General features: G+C 45.8%; 1 protein-coding gene across 8 annotated transcripts in view; it reads left to right on the top strand.

Moving 5' to 3' along the window:
* The window catches only part of PRDM15 (PR/SET domain 15), a 44,214-nt gene extending 28,177 nt beyond the window's left edge, over positions 1 to 16,037 (top strand). For 3 of the 8 annotated variants that reach the window (XM_073668479.1, XM_073668480.1, XM_073668476.1), the window contains exons 14-26: positions 1,726 to 1,823; positions 2,188 to 2,319; positions 2,398 to 2,532; positions 4,478 to 4,641; positions 6,172 to 6,251; positions 6,329 to 6,448; positions 6,670 to 6,801; positions 7,215 to 7,298; positions 7,474 to 7,652; positions 8,296 to 8,370; positions 9,170 to 9,271; positions 10,468 to 10,671; positions 15,027 to 16,037. In XM_073668479.1, the coding sequence (XP_073524580.1) occupies positions 1,726 to 1,823; positions 2,188 to 2,319; positions 2,398 to 2,532; positions 4,478 to 4,641; positions 6,172 to 6,251; positions 6,329 to 6,448; positions 6,670 to 6,801; positions 7,215 to 7,298; positions 7,474 to 7,652; positions 8,296 to 8,370; positions 9,170 to 9,271; positions 10,468 to 10,671; positions 15,027 to 15,536 (2,015 nt within the window). In that variant the 3' untranslated portion in view covers positions 15,537 to 16,037. The remainder of the gene's footprint in view (positions 1 to 1,725; positions 1,824 to 2,187; positions 2,320 to 2,397; positions 2,533 to 4,477; positions 4,642 to 6,171; positions 6,252 to 6,328; positions 6,449 to 6,669; positions 6,802 to 7,214; positions 7,299 to 7,473; positions 7,653 to 8,295; positions 8,371 to 9,169; positions 9,272 to 10,467; positions 10,672 to 15,026) is intronic. The other 5 variants (XM_073668477.1, XM_073668478.1, XM_073668483.1 and 2 more) reach the window with 5 other exon arrangements.
* The last annotated feature ends 3,196 nt before the right edge of the window (positions 16,038 to 19,233 follow it).

The raw sequence follows: 19,233 nt of genomic DNA, 5'->3' as shown, positions 1-19,233 counted from the left end.
GTGGTCCAAAAGTAGGTGGACAGAAAGTGTAATAAGGTTATGAAGGGGGAGATTTATCAAACATGGTGTAAAGTGAAACTGGCTCAGTTGCCCTTAGCAACCAATCAGATTCCACTTTTCATTCCTCACAGACTCTTTGGAAAATGAAAGGTGGAATCTGATTGGTTGCTAAGGGCAACTGAGCCAGTTTCACAGATCTAGTTTTCACAGATAGATCTCCCCCAAATCTGTCTTCTTTTCAGATAACACATAATGGCAAATAATTTAAATACAGATCAAAGAAAATGGATTTTAACAGAGTATTGGAAATCTCAAAATGCTGAAACCGTTAGAGCAAATTGGGTAGAAACATTTGGTTCTCAAGCCCCAAAGAGACAAACCATTTACCGCATTCATGACAAATTCAATGCCACCGGCCACCTACTTTGGACCAGTGTATGTATGTATGTATGTATGTATGTGTGTATGTGTGTATACATACATACACCCCCCCTTGTCCATACAGGTCTAGTGCCGGCTAAATATTGCAGCTTTTTATTCACTACACAATCCTCCCCAAAAAATGCAATGAAAATGTTGTCGATTACCCCAAATTGGTAACAGTAGACATTTTGGATCTCCATGCAAAAAAAAAAAACAAACCAAAAACTCGTGACACAGCTCTTCCTAAATGCTTCCCTTCCCTTCTGGGGCACTATGTCGCACATCAGCAGGTGTGGCTAGCTTCATCATCCTCATGCATGCTAGCCCCCTCCCTAATCCAGCTTAATGTCTATTGTATGCCTCTTTGTACTGTTATATACCTGTACTCCCTGCCTGCTTTTTAACTGCTTGTATGCAAAACTCATAGTTTCCCTCCAAACTCCTTGACCGGTCACATAGAAGCTGCGAAGGAACAGGTTAGGAGCGCAGGACAATCCATGAATGTGCTTAACGTGTACTGACATGGCTGCACCTTCATTGCTTGTATGTGACATGCCGTGGCTCTCTCCCTGCTTCCCCAGTTCACTACACACTCCTTGACATGTCACCGGCAAGCTGTGCAGCATCTTCCAGACATTATATAACATATAAAAATACATATTATATAATATGTTTGGTGCACATTTATAAGGATCAGGGGATATTAAAATATTGTTTATACCATGTCTGGAAGATGCTGCAGCACAGCAGGAGTGAAAGGAGCAGCACAGACAAGTTGTAGGGGGGGGGGGGGTGTGGAATCGGTGAGGGAGTTTGAGGCGTCAGGGTGGGCAATAAACTACGGGAAGCATTCTTATAATGGCATGGCTTGTTCTGCACTGCCAGTTTGCTCCTTCACAGCTTGTATGTGACATGTTAAGGAGTGTTGAGGGAAGCTTTGAATGTCACAAACGAGCTGTGAAGAAGCCGGGATCTCAGGAGGACTCGGGTTAATCCGAAAACGAGCCATGACCATACAAACAGTCACACACCAGACATCATGCTTGATCAGGGGGCTAGTGTGCACAAGAAACAAGCCCCAATCTGTGACATAGGGAGGGGGAGCACTCAGGAGCAGCATCTCCGTCACAGGAAGCGCTTCTACAAAGCACATAAAGTGGCGACAGTAAATAATAGTATTAACATGGGCCTTTATTGTTTTCAATGTTTTGCTCATATAATTACATTGTAATCTCCTCCCTGCAGTACCCTTTTAAGATAATCGCTTATTCATTATCCTATTCTCACTGACGCCACCTACAGGAGTGAGACGCGTAAAACGTGAATCGTCCATCCAGCAGGCGACTGACCATTCCCTCAAGTATAAAAAGGAGCCGTCGGGCTGTCCAGTCTGCGGGAAAGTGAGTTAAAATTATTCGCGTTTTGAAATTTTGTTTCAACAACTAAATTATTTATTTTTATGTAAATAGTTGGACACTCTGCTCTGATAAAGTTCCTACTGTAATTTTCTCGGCATTTAGCTCCGTTTTAACCTGTTACAAAGCTCCAAATCCTCTACGTCAGCCGAGAATACAATGATGAAACTGTGTCTGCCGTAAGATACCACTAGAGGGAGCTCAGGAGCATGCTGTATACATAGCATGCACTTGGCTCCATCTAGTGGTGACTGAAGGGAGACAGAATTGTATCACTTATTTATGGGCTGCTCTATTAAAATGAATTACACCAGTATTTTGCCCATGAAAGTTTTGTTCTCTTATCCAGATGTTCTCCTGCCGGAGTAACATGAACAAGCACCTGCTCACACACGGAGATAAGAAGTACACCTGTGAGATCTGCGGCCGGAGGTTTTTCAGGGTGGATGTCCTGAGAGATCACATCCACATTCATTTTAAGGTAATTGTTCTGTCCTCATCAGTGCTGAGCGTTCACTGCGGGCACCGAGCCGTCCTAATGCCAGACATTCCTGTATAGGATATCGCTTTAATGAACGACCAGCAGAGGGAAGAATTTATAGGGAAGATCGGCATCTCCTCTGAAGACAACGATGACAACTCTGACGGGAGCGTCGACTCTGAGCCCCACAAGTACAGCTGTAAGAGGTGCCAGGTAGGGATAGAAGGTTATGATGTGTTGTACTGATCCTGAGTTACATCCTGTATTATCCCCCAGAGCTGCACTCACTATTCTGCTGGTGCAGTCACTGTGTGCATACATTACATTACTGATCCTGTACTGATCCTGAGTTACATCCTGTATTATACTCCAGAGCTGCACTCACTATTCTGCTGGTGGAGTCACTGTGCACATACATTACATTACTGATCCTGAGTTACATCCTGTATTATACTCCAGAGCTGCACTCACTATTCTGCTGGTGCAGTCACTGTGTACATACATTGCTTATCCTGAGTTACATCCTGTATTATACTCCAGAGCTGCACTCACTATTCTGCTGGTGGAGTCACTGTGTACATACATTACATTACTGCTCCTGAGTTACATCCTGTATTATACTCCAGAGCTGCACTCACTATTCTGCTGGTGCAGTCGCTGTACATACATTACTGATCCGGAGTTACAGCCTGTATTATACTCCAGAGCTGCTCTCACTATTCTGCTGGTGCAGTCACTGTGTACATACATTACATTACATTACTGATCCTGAGTTACATCCTGTATTATACTCCAGAGCTGCACTCACTATTCTGCTGGTGCAGTCGCTGTGTACATACATTACATTACTGATCCTGAGTTACATCCTGTATTATACTCCAGAGCTGCACTCACTATTCTGCTGGTGCAGTCGCTGTACATACATTACTGATCCTGAGTTACAGCCTGTATTATACTCCAGAGCTGCTCTCACTATTCTGCTGGTGCAGTCACTGTGTACATACATTACATTACTGATCCTGAGTTACATCCTGTATTATACTTCAGAGCTGCTCTCACTATTCTGCTGGTGCAGTCACTGTGTACATACATTACATTACTGATCCTGAGTTACATCCTGTATTATACTCCAGAGCTGCTCTCACTATTCTGCTGGTGCAGTCACTGTGTACATACATTACATTACTGCTCCTGAGTTACATCCTGTATTATACTCCAGAGCTGCACTCACTATTCTGCTGGTGCAGTCGCTGTACATACATTACTGATCCTGAGTTACAGCCTGTATTATACTCCAGAGCTGCTCTCACTATTCTGCTGGTGCAGTCACTGTGTACATACATTACATTACTGATCCTGAGTTACATTCTTTATTATACTCCAGAGCAGCACTCACTATTCTGCTGGTGCAGTCACTGTGTTCATACATTACATTACTGATCCTGTACTGATCCTGAGTTACATCCTGTATTATACTCCAGAGCTGCACTCACTATTCTGCTGGTGCAGTCACTGTGTACATACATTACATTACTGATCCTGAGTTACATTCTTTATTATACTCCAGAGCAGCACTCACTATTCTGCTGGTGCAGTCACTGTGTTCATACATTACATTACTGATCCTGTACTGATCCTGAGTTACATCCTGTATTATACTCCAGAGCTGCACTCACTATTCTGCTGGTGCAGGCACTGTACATACATTACTGATCCTGAGTTACCTCCTGTATTATACTCCAGAGCTGCACTCACTATTCTGCTGGTGCAGTCACTGTGTACATACATTACATTAGTGATCCTGTACTGATCCTGAGTTACATCCTGTATTATACTCCAGAGCTGCACTCACTATTCTGCTGGTGCAGTCACTGTGTACATACATTACATTACTGATCCTGAGTTACATCCTGTATTATACTCCAGAGCTGCACTCACTATTCTGCTGGTGCAGTCACTGTGTACATACATTACATTACTGATCCTGAGTTACATCCTGTATTATACTCCAGAGCTGCTCTTCCTATCAGTACAGAATATGTAATGTCAGACTTCTGGCCCCTGTGAGGTTACATTGGGTGGGTTTCTCGCATTATTGGGCGCAGGGGCTGTGTACACTTATGATCCCTGTTCAGTCTTCCCCTATACACTGTTGCAGATCTCGTTTGCCCGGGGGAAGGAATACCTGAAGCACATTATGGACGTCCACGCAGAGAATGGCTATGACTGCAGCATTTGTCACAGGAGATTTGCACTGAAAGCGACTTATCACGCCCACATGGTGATCCACCGCGAGAATCTACCGGATCCCGAGGTGCAGAAGTGAGTGCGCGTGTATTGCCGCGTCCGCCCACAGCTTCTATCGCTGTCACTTTCTTCTTGTGCTTTGATTTATCACCCGACTGAGGATCGGCGGTTATACACTGGGGGCGAGGGGCCAGATTTATACACTGGTGGTTTAGGGGGGTGGATGTTAAAGAAAAGGAATTGAATGTGTCCCATCCTTCTGTCCATAGTTTGTCTGTACAGTATGAGCTGGTGGATTGATGTCGCTCGCTTGTGTCTCCGCTCGCTGTATCTCTGGTGTCTCCTCTCATTGGGCCTCCCTCTCGCCGTATCTCTGGTGTCTCCTCTCATTGGGCCTCCCTCTCGCCGTATCTCTGGTGTCTCCTCTCATTGGGCCTCCCTCTCGCCGTATCTCTGGTGTCTCCTCTCATTGGGCCTCCCTCTCGCCGTATCTCTGGTGTCTCCTCTCATTGGGCCTCCCTCTCGCCGTATCTCTGGTGTCTCCTCTCATTGGGCCTCCCTCTCGCCGTATCTCTGGTGTCTCTGCTCGTTGGGCCTCCCTCTCGCCGTATCTCTGGTGTCTCTGCTCGTTGGGCCTCCTCTCGCCGTATCTCTGGTGTCTCCTCTCGCCGTATCTCTGGTGTCTCCTCTCGCCGTATCTCTGGTGTCTCCTCTCGCCGTATCTCTGGTGTCTCCGCTCATTGGGCCTCCCTCTCGCTGTATCTCTGGTGTCTCTGCTCGTTGGGCCTCCCTCTCGCCGTATCTCTGGTGTCTCTGCTCGTTGGGCCTCCTCTCGCCGTATCTCTGGTGTCTCCTCTCGCCGTATCTCTGGTGTCTCCTCTCGCCGTATCTCTGGTGTCTCCTCTCGCCGTATCTCTGGTGTCTCCGCTCGTTGGGCCTCCCTCTCGCCGTATCTCTGGTGTCTCCGCTCGTTGGGCCTCCCTCTCGCCGTATCTCTGGTGTCTCCGCTCGTTGGGCCTCCCTCTCGCCGTATCTCTGGTGTCTCCGCTCATTGTGACTCCGCTCGTTGTGTCTCACCGTGACTCCGCTCGTTGTGTCTCACCGTGACTCCGCTCGTTGTGTCTCACCGTGACTCCGCTCGTTGTGTCTCACCGTGACTCCGCTCGTTGTGTCTCACCGTGACTCCGCTCGTTGTGTCTCACCGTGACTCCGCTCGTTGTGTCTCACCGTGACTCCGCTCGTTGTGTCTCACCGTGACTCCGCTCGTTGTGTCTCACCGTGACTCCGCTCGTTGTGTCTCACCGTGACTCCGCTCGTTGTGTCTCACCGTGACTCCGCTCGTTGTGTCTCACCGTGACTCCGCTCGTTGTGTCTCACCGTGACTCCGCTCGTTGTGTCTCACCGTGACTCCGCTCGTTGTGTCTCACCGTGACTCCGCTCGTTGTGTCTCACCGTGACTCCGCTCGTTGTGTCTCACCGTGACTCCGCTCGTTGTGTCTCACCGTGACTCCGCTCGTTGTGTCTCACCGTGACTCCGCTCGTTGTGTCTCACCGTGACTCCGCTCGTTGTGTCTCACCGTGACTCCGCTCGTTGTGTCTCCGCAGGTACATTCATCCGTGTGAGGTTTGTGGTCGGATTTTCAATAGTATCGGAAACCTGGAGAGACACAAGCTCATCCACTCAGGTAACGCCTCCCCACCTGTGGTGTTGCCTCCCCCCCAGAGGCCGTCACCCCCGTCTCTGACCAATCCTCTCTTTCAGGGGTGAAGAGCCACGGCTGTGAACAATGTGGGAAATCGTTTGCCAGGAAGGACATGTTAAAGGAACACATGAGAGTCCACGACAACATCCGGGAATATTTGTGTGCGGAGTGTGGGAAAGGTACCGGATGGAGATGCGTCATGTCCACATGACAACACTTCATGTCAGGCGCTGTCATAGGGACATTGTATAGATTACCGTGCACCTAAATATTCCCAACCAGATGGGCTCTGACCTTCTTCAGCCCATTGTTTGAAGCCCAACCTCATGCATATGACGGACCCTCAGTCTGTCATTCCAGGCAATCCTCCTGTTTATCATCACACCCTTTTTTTCCCCAGGGATGAAGACGAAGCACGCGCTGCGGCACCACATGAAGCTGCACAAGGGGATCAAAGAGTACGAGTGTGTGGAGTGCCACCGGAAATTTGCACAGAAGGTGAACATGCTGAAGCATTACAAGCGGCACACAGGTGGGTGAGGAGCGGCACCCATCAGCCGTGACGTTAGTGCCATCGACTGGTAACGGGAGTGCCACTGATCATCTGGTATGATAGATGTCAGGACTGGCGCAGCATCACAGCTATGATAGATGTCAGGACACACCGTATCGCAGCTATGATAGATGTTAGGACACACCGTATCGCAGCTATGATGGATGTCAGGACACACCGTATCGCAGCTATGATAGATGTCAGGACACACAGCATCGCAGCTATGACGGATGTCAGGACACACAGCATCGCAGCTATGATGGAGGATGTTAGGACTGGCACAGCATCGAAGCTATGATAGCTGTCAGGACTCACAGAGCATTGCAAACCCCTGTCTGGATCGCTGTGTATTTTAAGCCTCTTATGTGATGTCTTCTCTTGTTTTTGCTCAGGTATCAAGGACTTTATGTGCGAATTGTGTGGGAAAACCTTCAGTGAGAAGAACACAATGGAGACCCATAAACTGGTTCACACTGGTAAGTATATATTGCTGAAGCGTGTCACTTCAAGGGTATGGCTGCTCTTCCTCAGCAGTCTGGGGCCGTTCCCTCTCCGCGGGATGCAGGAACCCACCGCATTATGCCCCCTGTATATAGACTCTCTCTCTGTAATGTGCCCGGATCTGCTGTCTCTTTTTTTTTTCTCCTGATGTAGTGGGGAGGCAGTGGACCTGCGCCGTGTGTGATAGAAAGTACGTCACGGAGTACATGCTCCAGAAGCACGTCCAGCTCACACATGACAAGGTGGAGGCGCAGAGCTGTCATCTGTGCGGGACCAAGGTCTCCACCCGCGCGTCCATGAGCCGCCACCTGAGACGCAAGCACCCCGAGGTAGGCCTCCTCCACCGCTCCCGTCACAGCAGGATAACCCCCATCAGTATTTATCACGTATACACGGGTTAGCCCTTCTTTTACCTACCTTGGCACTTTTTTAGAATTTTTAGTAAAATGCCATCTGCCTATAGTTTTGCTGGATTCACGCCAAGCGAATCACTTAAAATTCCGATTTTTGGTTAAGTCCATAAGTTTTCTTAACAACTCTTAATTCAGTCTTGAATCGCTCATAGAGGGAAATGATTAAATTCTGTCTACCTGCAGCCACCACTAGAGGGAGCTCAGGAGCTAATTGCATAACTATGTTCAATGTCTTCCAGTCGGCTCCCTCTAGTGGTGGCAGGCAGAATTTTAATAATTTTGCTTGTGTAGGAGATTTGGAGCTCTGTTTTAAGGAGAAAAAAAATTGATCTCCGATTGCACTAAAGCGAAAGTTTTTGCTCAGATCTATAAAGTTTGCACATGATTTTAACATGTGTTCAGATAGAAGTTGAGCTGGCACCCCCCTCAGTCAGTGCCATGATGTGCGGCTGAGCCTTGCCCAGGTTACAGACCCCCCCCCAGCCTGCCCCCTAATGTACCTTTTTATAATAAAACGATCCATGGAAAGCTTTAATAAGATGAACCTAATCCACATCAGGTCCTTTCTTTGCGGATAGAAGATTTGAGCGATCTACAAGAGCACACGGTCATCGACGAAGCCTCGGTCGTTCAGGTAAAGCCGTAGGAGGCGCTGCGCCTACCCGGGGCACGGACCTGCCGTCTACCCTCCTCTTTGGTGGTGGTCTCTTATACACAAACTCCTGATCTCATAGGGGGGGATTCCAGCTTTTGTTATCTTCATCGTGCGGTTGGTTGGACTCTGACGTCCGTCGGGGACTTGCTGGTGCACTGCGGCCCCTTTTGGTGTTTTTCCTAGCTGCACCCAAGTCCTTTAATGTTGGTCACAGTTTGCTCACCCCTTTAATGTCTATGACCTCACCGGGTGGCATGCGCCTTTTAAAGGGGTATTCCCATCTCCAAGAGCATATCCCAGTATGTAGTAGGTATAATAATAATAATAGCAAATAAGTCCAGTTACATATGTTAACATAAGTTTAGTTCTTCTGATTAGCTATGTTGCTTACCTCATGCGCAGGGCATTGCAGTAGCTTAGGTATCCCTGGTTACGACCACTAACAGCTAACTGTCACTGTATCAATGTCGTAACTATGGATACCGAAACTACTGCAATGCCCTGCACATGGGGTAAGTGACGGAACTAATCAGAAGAACTACACTATATTTCTAATTGGAGGTATTTGCTAATATTATTATTATTATTATTATTATTATTATTATTATTATTATTATTATTATTATTATTACTATTACTATTACATCTACTACATATTGGGATAGGATTTTGGAGATGGGAATACCCCTTTAAGTCTGCATTAAAAAGCTTTCCTATTGTGTGCCCCATAATGACGTCATGTTTTTATTTATTTTGTTCCATCTTTCTCGTGTTTCAGGTCAAGGACAAGGGTTTATTCGTGCCGTCCCTGTACCCTGACCCTAGAACTTTACAGGTGTCTTATGATGAATTTATCCTTTTAAATGGAGCCCGTCAGCAGGTTTGATTTCCCCCTCCCCGTCCCAACTGGCTAGGGGGGATGGAAGAGAGAGCAGTCCGGGACTTTGATATTGGTGGTCTGTCCTTGGGATAGGTCATCAATATCCAATCGGATCAGGTATTTGCAGGTCCTGCGCCGGCCGCTTGTAGAGGGTGCACAGCGCCATAGACCAAGTCGTGGCCGCTCTAGGGTACTGCAGATCATTCACATCAATGGGAGCTGATCTACAGTGCAGGAAAACGACCACTACAGCGATCGGAGATGTAAATGTATGGAGCCATGTTCTTCCATCTGGCAGCCCGGGGTCTGTCCATGATGGGATCGCCCCCCTGTACAGGAGCGGGGTATCCATGCTTTACCCTGCCCACCCTGCACACAGATTTCAGCTGCTCTCCGCGTCACCTATACAGTGCTATCAGTAGCTTTGAGGTGATCCAACCTGCTGACAGACTCCATTTTTTTTTTAAAGGGGAACATCAGACTAATGACTTTCCGATGCATCATACATACCCGTGAGAGAAGAGCGTCGGGGTAGTCTGTGATCCCGGTCCCAGGGCTTCATATAGATCTCCTACCAGATTACTGGATGACGTCACATTTTCAACTGCAGATCTTTCGTTGTTAGATCTGACCTATCGGAAGATTACTTTAGCAGGACTTCCCCTTTAAATAAAATAAGTAAATGTCGTCCTATGATGGACATTCACTTTACCTACAAATAAGCCCAATATTCTGTGCTGATGATTACTTAGTAAATCCTTATAGGATTCAGAGCTCCATTTCCTGCTACAGAGCTCCAAAACCTCTGCATAGAATGGAATGATGGATTTTGCCACCACTAGAGGGCGCTTTGCTGCATACCGGGCTCTATAATACTTCAGAATGCAGTGAGCTCCCCCTGGTGGTGATTGCAGGATGTTACGGTTTCCCCAGGGGAATATCTTAGAATGCAGTGAGCTCCCCCTGGTGGTGGATGCAGGATGTTACAGTTTCCCCAGGGGAATATCTTAGAATGCAGTGAGCTCCCCCTGGTGGTGATTGCAGGATGTTACGGTTTCCCCAGGGGAATATCTTAGAATGCAGTGAGCTCCCTCTGGTGGTGAATGCAGGATGTTACTGTTTCTGCGCCCTCCTCAGTGTAGGAAGGTTATGTGCGGGGGTTTCCCTGTAACATGGAGGGTTCTGTCTTCTCGCAGCCGGAACTAGATGAAGAGGATGAAGAAATGCAGAGAAGTAAACCGCTGCGGCTGGTGAGCGTTCACACTGAGCAGGACAAGGACTGCGCTGAGGAGGACGACCCGGGCCACGAGGACCCTGAGTTTGCACAGTATAGTAACAAGGAGGTGGAATACAGCGGCACCGGAGAGGAGGACGGCTCGGCCGTAGAGACCCTGCGGCAGGTCAGTGACCCCCCCCCCCCCCCCGCCTCCCCCTGTGCTGTATGGGGGAATTACTAAACATGTGGTATAAGGATAAGTATCACCGACACGTCTGCTGGAGGAAATACTCCCATCATCCATCACAGGAACATCACTTTTTTTATTTTTTTTTTTCTATCAAACTTTTTTGTGGTGTTCCTCTGTTGTTCCTCCTGGAAAGTAATAATTGACACCTCTTCCCCTGTGAATGGAGCGAAGTTGGGTGAGAGAGAATTCTCGTTGTTGACAATGGAAAGAGTAAAGCCCAGGTAAAGCTCAGGTAATGCCCAGGTAATGCCCAGGTAATGCCCAGGTAAAGGCCAGGTGTCCCTTTAATGTTTCCAGGAGGAATAACTGAGGAACAACACAAAGCGGAGATCTAAGGCTAGAGACTCTAGAAAGGAGCGAACTAAGAAATGTCAGGGAGGCAGAAGGGGCCTTTTCATTCGAATTGCATTGTGCCGGGTATTGGCTTTACTGTATGTCCATTCACTTCAATGGGACAGAGTTGCAGTACCAGACATAACCCATGGTCAGGGGTGGCGCTGTTTCTGAACGAAAGCTGCCATATTTTTTTAATTTTGGACAACCATTTTTGCAATGTCAAGACAGCTCTGAAACTGCAATTTATCCTTTTGGACACTTTTTTTTTTTTTTTTGGTATCAAAATCCTACAACAATATGGAAAAAAAGATTATTTTTTTTACAGGTCTCATGAGAACAACCAACTTTTGTATATGTAAAAATAAAAAAGTTAGCGATTTTTCTGAGAACTGTAACTTTATTTCTTAAATTTTTCCCATATTGTTGTTTTATTAATTAACCCCTAAACGACCTTGAGATTTTCCATTTTTGCTTTTTCACTTTTTGCTCCCCTTCTTCCCAGACCCATAGCCTTTTTATTTTTCAGTCAGTATGGCCGTGTGAGGGCTTATGTTTTGCGGGACGAGTTGTACTTTTAAACGCCATCACTGTTTTTTACCATATCGTGTGCTGGAAAACGGGAAAAAAAATTCCAAGTGCGGTAAAAAAATTTTTTTTACCAAGTTCACTGAATGCTAAAACTGACCTGCCGTTATTATTCTCCAGGTCGTAGACACCAAACCTAAATAAAAAAGCACCTATACAAGTGGTAAAAAAAAAAAATCCAAAGTTTGCTTAAATAAAAAAAAAGCGCCATTTTTCGTGATCTGGGTGAGGGATTATTTTTAGCGTGTCGAGCTGACATTTTTATTGATACTATTTTGGGGTAGATCCGATGTTTTGATCGCCCGTTATTGCAATGTTGTGACAACCAAAAAACGTAATTCTGGCGTTTAGAATTTTTTTCTCGTTACGCCGTTTACCGATCGGATTAATTTTTTTTTTATATTGATCGAGCGATTCTGAACGCGGCGATACCAAATATGTGTGGTTTTTTTTATTTTATTTTGAATGCGGTGAAAGTGGGGTGATTTTAACTTTTTATATATATATTTACAGTACAGACCAAAAGTTTGGACACACCTTCTCATTTAAAGATTTTTCTGTATTTTCATGACTATGAAAATTGTACATTCACACTGAAGGCATCAAAACTATGAATTACCACATGTGGAATTATATACTTAACAAAAAAGTGTGAAACAACTGAAAATATGTCTTATATTCTAGGTTCTTCAAAGTAGCCACCTTTTGCTTTGATGACTGCTTTGCACACTCTTGGCATTCTCTTGATGAGCTTCAAGAGGTAGTCACCGGAAATGGTCTTCACTTCACAGGTGTGCCCTCTCAGGTTTAATAAGTGGGATTTCTTGCCTTATAAATGGGGTTGGGACCATCAGTTGTGTTGTGCAGAAGTCTGGTGGATACACAGCTGATAGTCCTACTGAATAGACTGTTAGAATTTGTATTATGGCAAGAAAAAAGCAGCTAAGTAAAGAAAAATGAGTGGCCATCATTACTTTAAGAAATGAAGGTCAGTCAGTGAGTTGAAAGTGTCCCCAAGTGCAGTTGCAAAAACCATCAAGCGCTACAAAGAAACTGGTTCACATGAGGACCGCCCCAGGAAAGGAAGACCAAGAGTCACCTCTGCTTCTGAGGATAAGTTTATCCGAGTCACCAGCCTCAGAAATCGCAGGTTAACAGCAGCTCAGATTAGAGACCAGGTCAATGCCACACAGAGTTCTAGCAGCAGACACATCTCTACAACAACTGTTAAGAGGAGACTTTGTGCAGCAGGTCTTCATGGTAAAATAGCTGCTAGGAAACCACTGCTAAGGACAGGCAACAAGCAGAAGAGACTTGTTTGGGCTAAAGAACACAAGGAATGGACATTAGACCAGTGGAAATCTGTGCTTTGGTCTGATGAGTCCAAATTTGAGATCTTTGGTTCCAACCACCGTGTCTTTGTGCGACGCAGAAAAGGTGAACGGATGGACTCTACATGCCTGGTTCCCACCGTGAAGCATGGAGGAGGTGTGATGGTGTGGGGGGGCTTTGCTGGTGACACTGTTGGGGATTTATTCAAAATTGAAGGCATACTGAACCAGCATGGCTACCACAGCATCTTGCAGCGGCATGCTATTCCATCCGGTTTGCGTTTAGTTGGACCATCATTTATTTTTAAACAGGACAATGACCCCAAACACCTCCAGGCTGTGTAAGGGCTATTTGACCAAGAAGGAGAGTGATGGGGTGCTACGCCAGATGACCTGGCCTCCACAGTCACCAGACCTGAACCCAATCGAGATGGTTTGGGGTGAGCTGGACCGCAGAGTGAAGGCAAAAGGGCCAACAAGTGCTAAGCATCTCTGGGAACTCCTTCAAGATTGTTGGAAGACCATTTCCGGTGACTACCTCTTGAAGCTCATCAAGAGAATGCCAAGAGTGTGCAAAGCAGTCATCAAAGCAAAAGGTGGCTACTTTGAAGAACCTAGAATATAAGACATATTTTCAGTTGTTTCACACTTTTTTGTTAAGTATATAATTTCACATGTGTTAATTCATAGTTTTGATGCCTTCAGTGTGAATGTACAATTTTCATAGTCATGAAAATACAGAAAAATCTTTAAATGAGAAGGTGTGTCCAAACTTTTGGTCTGTACTGTATATGTATATGTGTGTGTGTATGTATATGTATATATATATATATATATATATATATAAATAATTTTTTTTTAAAAAAACACCTTTTTTCCCACTTTCTGCTGAGCAGATCGCTTGTATGCAGCAGAAATGCTCACTTGCTATGAGCTCCGACCACTGGGTGGCGCTCATAGCAATCGAGACATGACAACCACAGGGATCTGATGCAGACCCCGGGTTGTCATACCAACCCATCAGTGACCTGTGATCATGTGACAGGGTCACCGATGGGCGGGGCTAATGCCGCACTTCCAGCGCGGCGATGTTAAATGCCACTGTCAGAGATTGACAGCGGCATTTAACTGGTTAACAGCTGTGGGTGGATCACGAATCTGTATAAATCAGTTGACCGGCTCAGTGCGTGCTCCGCACCGGAGCCTGCGCTGAACCAGGGGTGATGGCCTGGGGTGTACTAATAAGTGTTTTTTTTTTTTTTTGTCCCCTTAACCTGATCTAGTATATAGTATATGTACTATATAAACTGGTCTTCTCCAACGCTCGGCCGACCGCAGGGCTTTATTGAAACACCAAGATGGCGGCTACGGAGGTCTTCAGTAGGCTCCCGGCTGTAGTGGTTGCTGACCCTTGGCTTTGATTGACCCGTAGGAACCGGAATGGATAAATGGATTTTCTGCCGCTAACAGAGACTAATAGTGATCGGTTGATAGAGGCAGGTGCCGGCGGTATAACAGGAGGCAGGCGCCGGCGGTATAACAGGAGGCAGGCGCCGGCGGTATAACAGAGGGCAGCACTCACCGCGTATGGGGTGCGTTTGCTAGACCGGTGATGCAAACGTCACGAGTCATTAAGGGGTTAATGAAACCTGAATAGTTTTCATTATTGAAGCCCTCTAAGTAGCTAGGGCCTTTTGACCCCTTTCAGCACATTTCTGACCAACCGATTTTGCCCGGTAGAGTTGTGAATGCAGCTCTGGAGGTGACTAGAGGATGTATTGAGGTTGAAGCAATTATAATGGAACCTCACAATTCTGACTGTAGCATGCTCCGGTCTGCTTTTTTTTTGCATTATTATTATTATTATTATTAATTTATTAGTATTATTATATATTTTTTGTTTTTAGTGTGTGTGTGTGTGTATTAATTATAAAAATAAATATATATATTATATTTTTTATTTTTTGTTATTGAATTTTATTTTTTTTACATTATTTATTTTTATTGAATTTTTTTATTGTTTTTTTTTAATTTCAGGTTGTGGTGACCATCAGCGATGGAAATGTCCCGGCCCCGTCGTGCTCCGTGGGATTAACCAACATAACGGTGACTCCCATCACCACCACGGCGGGGGCTCAGTTCGCCAGCCTGCAGCCCGTGGCGGTGGGTCACCTGACTGCTCCTGATCGCCAGCTCCAGCTGGACAGCTCCATCCTGACTGTGACCTTTGACGCGGTGAGCGGCAGCGCCGTACTCCACAACCGGCCGGCCGAGCTGGCGATAACGGCAGCGCAGGAGTCTGCCGGCCCTCACCCCGTCGCCCACTTCATCAACCTCACCACCTTCGTCAACTCCATCGCCCCGCTGGGAGGGCAGATCGCCACAGAGGGACCGCTGACCTGGAGGGCGGTGCCTGTGGGGGAGACTCCGCCTCCAGCAGAGGAAGAACCGCCCTCAGAGCCGACGGATCAGGAGCCCCACACGTCTCCCACCCGGGCCGGACAGACGGGAGACGTGGACTCACAGGAGCAGATGTACAGTTACTAAACTATGAACTGGAAGAACCATTACCGCTAAACTATCTTTTTATTTTTTTTCTGCCAAAACCGCAGAATAATTCACAATATCGACAGGTCTTTCCCCTTCTTCTTCCCTTTTTTTTTCGTTTTTAGAGGGATCGCCTCTCCTCCTGAAACATTTTTATTTTTTTTCTTCAATGCAAGTTTTTTGGGGGTTTTTTTGGTGCTAAAATCTTTAAAAATGTTGCATTGTTTGCCTTCTATACCCTCTGCATTGCCCCAATCTATTGGCAGCTGCGGAAAGAGTTAACTGAGAATCCATCAGTGAGCTCGTTCTGAATGGGAGAGTCTTTCACTCATGCCTTTTTCTGAACTCCTCTGACCACATCAAAGTCGTCAAACATGACGGAGGACAAGACCCTTTTTTAAGGGACTAACGGTGCAAAATTTTTAATGAAACCCAATTGCAAAAATTAATGTTTAGCCTCAAATACGTGCATTAAAAGGAAACCACAAAAAAAAAAAATAACCCTTAAAGCTGAATGACAACCTCTAGGGGAGCAGTAATGGCGGGTTACATTTCCTTCAGAGATGAATTGCTTAAATATTCAGAATTAATTCTGGTGACTTCTGACGCTATTATGGCGGCCATATTGTCACCCCCGTTTGTCCCTTTTTTTTTTTTTTTTAGATGGAGTTGCTCTTTAAGGGCCCTTCAGGACGGATCATGGAACAGATGATTATTGTGCGGCTTTTTTATTTTTTTTCTTGCCATGTAAAATATTATTTATTGTAGACCACGTGCATCATGTCATTTATTAATATGCCTGGAAGAAAAAAAAAGCGTGAAATTCCTAATAAATGATAAATCATGCTGCAGAGGGCGGGATGACTAAAGAGTATTAATAATACTCCAACACGTGCACACTTGTTTCCTGCAGGTGCTTTCAATGAAAATGAAGCAAAACCTACCTGTCCCCCCCCCCCAATACTATGAATGGAACTGAGCTGCAATACCAGACAAAGCAATATTGACCACTAGGTGTCAGTATAATACCTGTCTACTTGTAAAATGAAAAAGCCACCACCAGAGGGCAGCAAGAAACTAGCAGCAAATAGCTCAGGCCTTGAGGTGCAAGGTGTACAGCATGTGCTGGTGTATATATGACCTCTGGGGGGGGGGGGGAATGTACGTTGGCACCAGGTGTGGCCCCTGCTGGCCATGCCGTCATGTTGATGGGTCTTGCGGCATTCTCTGTGTACTGTCACCTCATTTCCTATACATTGCCGGGAGGAATAGGACAAGTGGTAATCAGCAGACGCCACATTGTGCGGAGTCTGATATAACCTGTACATTATATAAGTGATCACAGGGGTATGCGTGAGGAGTGAGGTTCCGCAGAAGCTGAGGCACGAGCGATGAGGTTCCGCAGCAGCTTTTCATTTACAGAGCTCGTCTGATTCACTTCTGCAGCTTTCTGATATATTTTTTTATTGTTATTATTTAGTTTCACCTATCTTTAACACTTTCAAGATTTCCGCTTGCTGTCAGTGAATAGAAACTGCCCTGACTCACATTCAGCAGCTGAAAACTTGTATATTACAGTTGTATCCGGTGCAGACAAAATTCTATGATCTGACCTGCCTGGGTACATTTCATCTGCACTGATACATTGTAACAAACCCTCCTCCCAGGTGAGGGATCATCAGTGTCGCCCCGGGGTTGTGTTCATTGTATTCTATTTTTGGTGGCGGAGGTGACATTTCTTGTTACTATATCGGTCACATCTTCCAGGAGAATTTCTGAGGACGGTCTGAGCTTTCTTGCCCCGGGCCGCGTCTCAGATGTATTCGTAGAAAGGGGATTTCATGACCGGTGAGGACGAGTTCTAGGTCGGAGGCCCGACTGCTATTCTTAGCTGGGATGGCTATTTCTGAGACATGAGACCCCAAATACAAATCTAGACCCCCCCCCAATTACACCCCAAAAAAATCAGACCCCGGCACAACTCCAAACCCCCTAAACCAATATAAACCCCACACTCCTAAACATTTATATACCGCAGACCCTAGACTAAAACATACCCAGACAAGACTCATAAACAACAAGAGACCCCAAATAAACCCAATTAAATAAAGACTGCCCCCTGCTAAATAATTGCACATCCCCCAAACAGATACAGACCCCTAAATAGACCACAAAACAAATACAGACCCCCCCCCCTAAATAATAACAGATCCTAGACTAAACCTTAAACAGATACAGACCCAAGACCAGACCCGATCATGTAAATAATAACTGTTCCTAGACTAAACCTTTAAATAAATACATATTCCAGACCCCCTAAATAAATATAGATCGAAAAAACAAATGCAGATCCCCCCCCCCCCCCCAAAATAAGCACAGACAGTCCACAGACCAAACCCTTTAAATAAATACAGACCTCAGACCAGATCCCCAGAATAAATGGAGACCCCTGCCCAGACCCCGTAGCTTGAGGAAACCTATTAGGCCTGAGGGCTACAGACGGGGGAACAAAACCTCTGAGCAAAAACAGTGTGTGTTTCTATTCCCTGACAGCAAGCCGATGTTGGAAATGCGGAGGACATGAAATTGGCTTAAAGGGATGATGTAGACCTGCTGGTTGCGTGCACCCCCCCAACCTTATCTGTGTGTGACTGTATCCCATTATATGCGGGTCCTGGCTGATATTGGGGGCGTCGGAGGGACGGATCCTAATCCTATGGGACTAGATAAGTGTTATCAGCAATCTGTGTATACACAGCGCAGAAAACTATATACCAGTAATCCAGCATCTGCTAGTCAAGAAAGTCTGATAATCTGCCACTCCGAGTTGTGATACAAGTCCAGCAATTATTTCCATTTTGGGATTAAAGGTTACAGTACAGGAACATAGTCTGCCCACCTTTTTTTTGCGATGACCCTCTCCTCCCCAAAACTACATTGTGATAATGAATCTGAACGAATGGTCGTCTGTTACTAGATCAAGCTCATTTCATTATACTGGGTTTTATCATTTCGCTTGCTGCCTATGCAGAGCACAGCAGCCAACTCCCTTCTGCTGCTGCGCTCTGAGCAAGCAGCTCATGACGTGTAATCGCTGCTCGCTTGCAGACACCGATCACTTCACATTGCGGGTGGTGTGGGGAAGGGTTGGGGTATAAAATTTTGCACCCCCATAGACTGTGGTACCACTGACACAACTTGGCCTTGTTTTTAGAAAAAAAATACAAGTAATTATGTCCCAAAATTCCTTTTATTTGGAAAATATATCTTTATTCCTGCAGTGCAATGTCCATGGTTTGCATCTGGTATTACCGTTTAAGTAAAAGAGCTGTAATACCCCATACAACCTGTTAACAGTGGTGGCGCTGTATATAATAAAAAGATAGCTTTTTTTTTTTGTTTGTTTGTTTTTTTTTTAAATTTTAATAGAAACCCCTTCCCATAGGTTGCAGCTGAGTTACACCAGGACGCGGCTTCTGCTTCCAAAAAATAAAAAGCCATCCTAATCTCATATGACCCTGGGGTCACACATACCCCATTGTTCTGAGGTCGGAGACAATGGTTGCTTAGTGACCTATTAACACAATTAGTGGAGTTGATGGTAGTCAGGACACTGGGGGAGGTCACACAGGATCTAGCACCCACTTATTGTGTGTGATTGTCACTGGTGGAGGCTTTGATGATGAGATTCCTCTTA

The sequence above is a fragment of the Phyllobates terribilis genome, unplaced genomic scaffold (genome assembly GCF_046119375.1).
Source record: "Phyllobates terribilis strain yellow unplaced genomic scaffold, ASM4611937v1 Scaffold_2__4_contigs__length_985480577, whole genome shotgun sequence".
Lineage (NCBI taxonomy): Eukaryota > Metazoa > Chordata > Amphibia > Anura > Dendrobatidae > Phyllobates > Phyllobates terribilis.
This window is presented reverse-complemented; position numbering and strand designations above follow the sequence as displayed.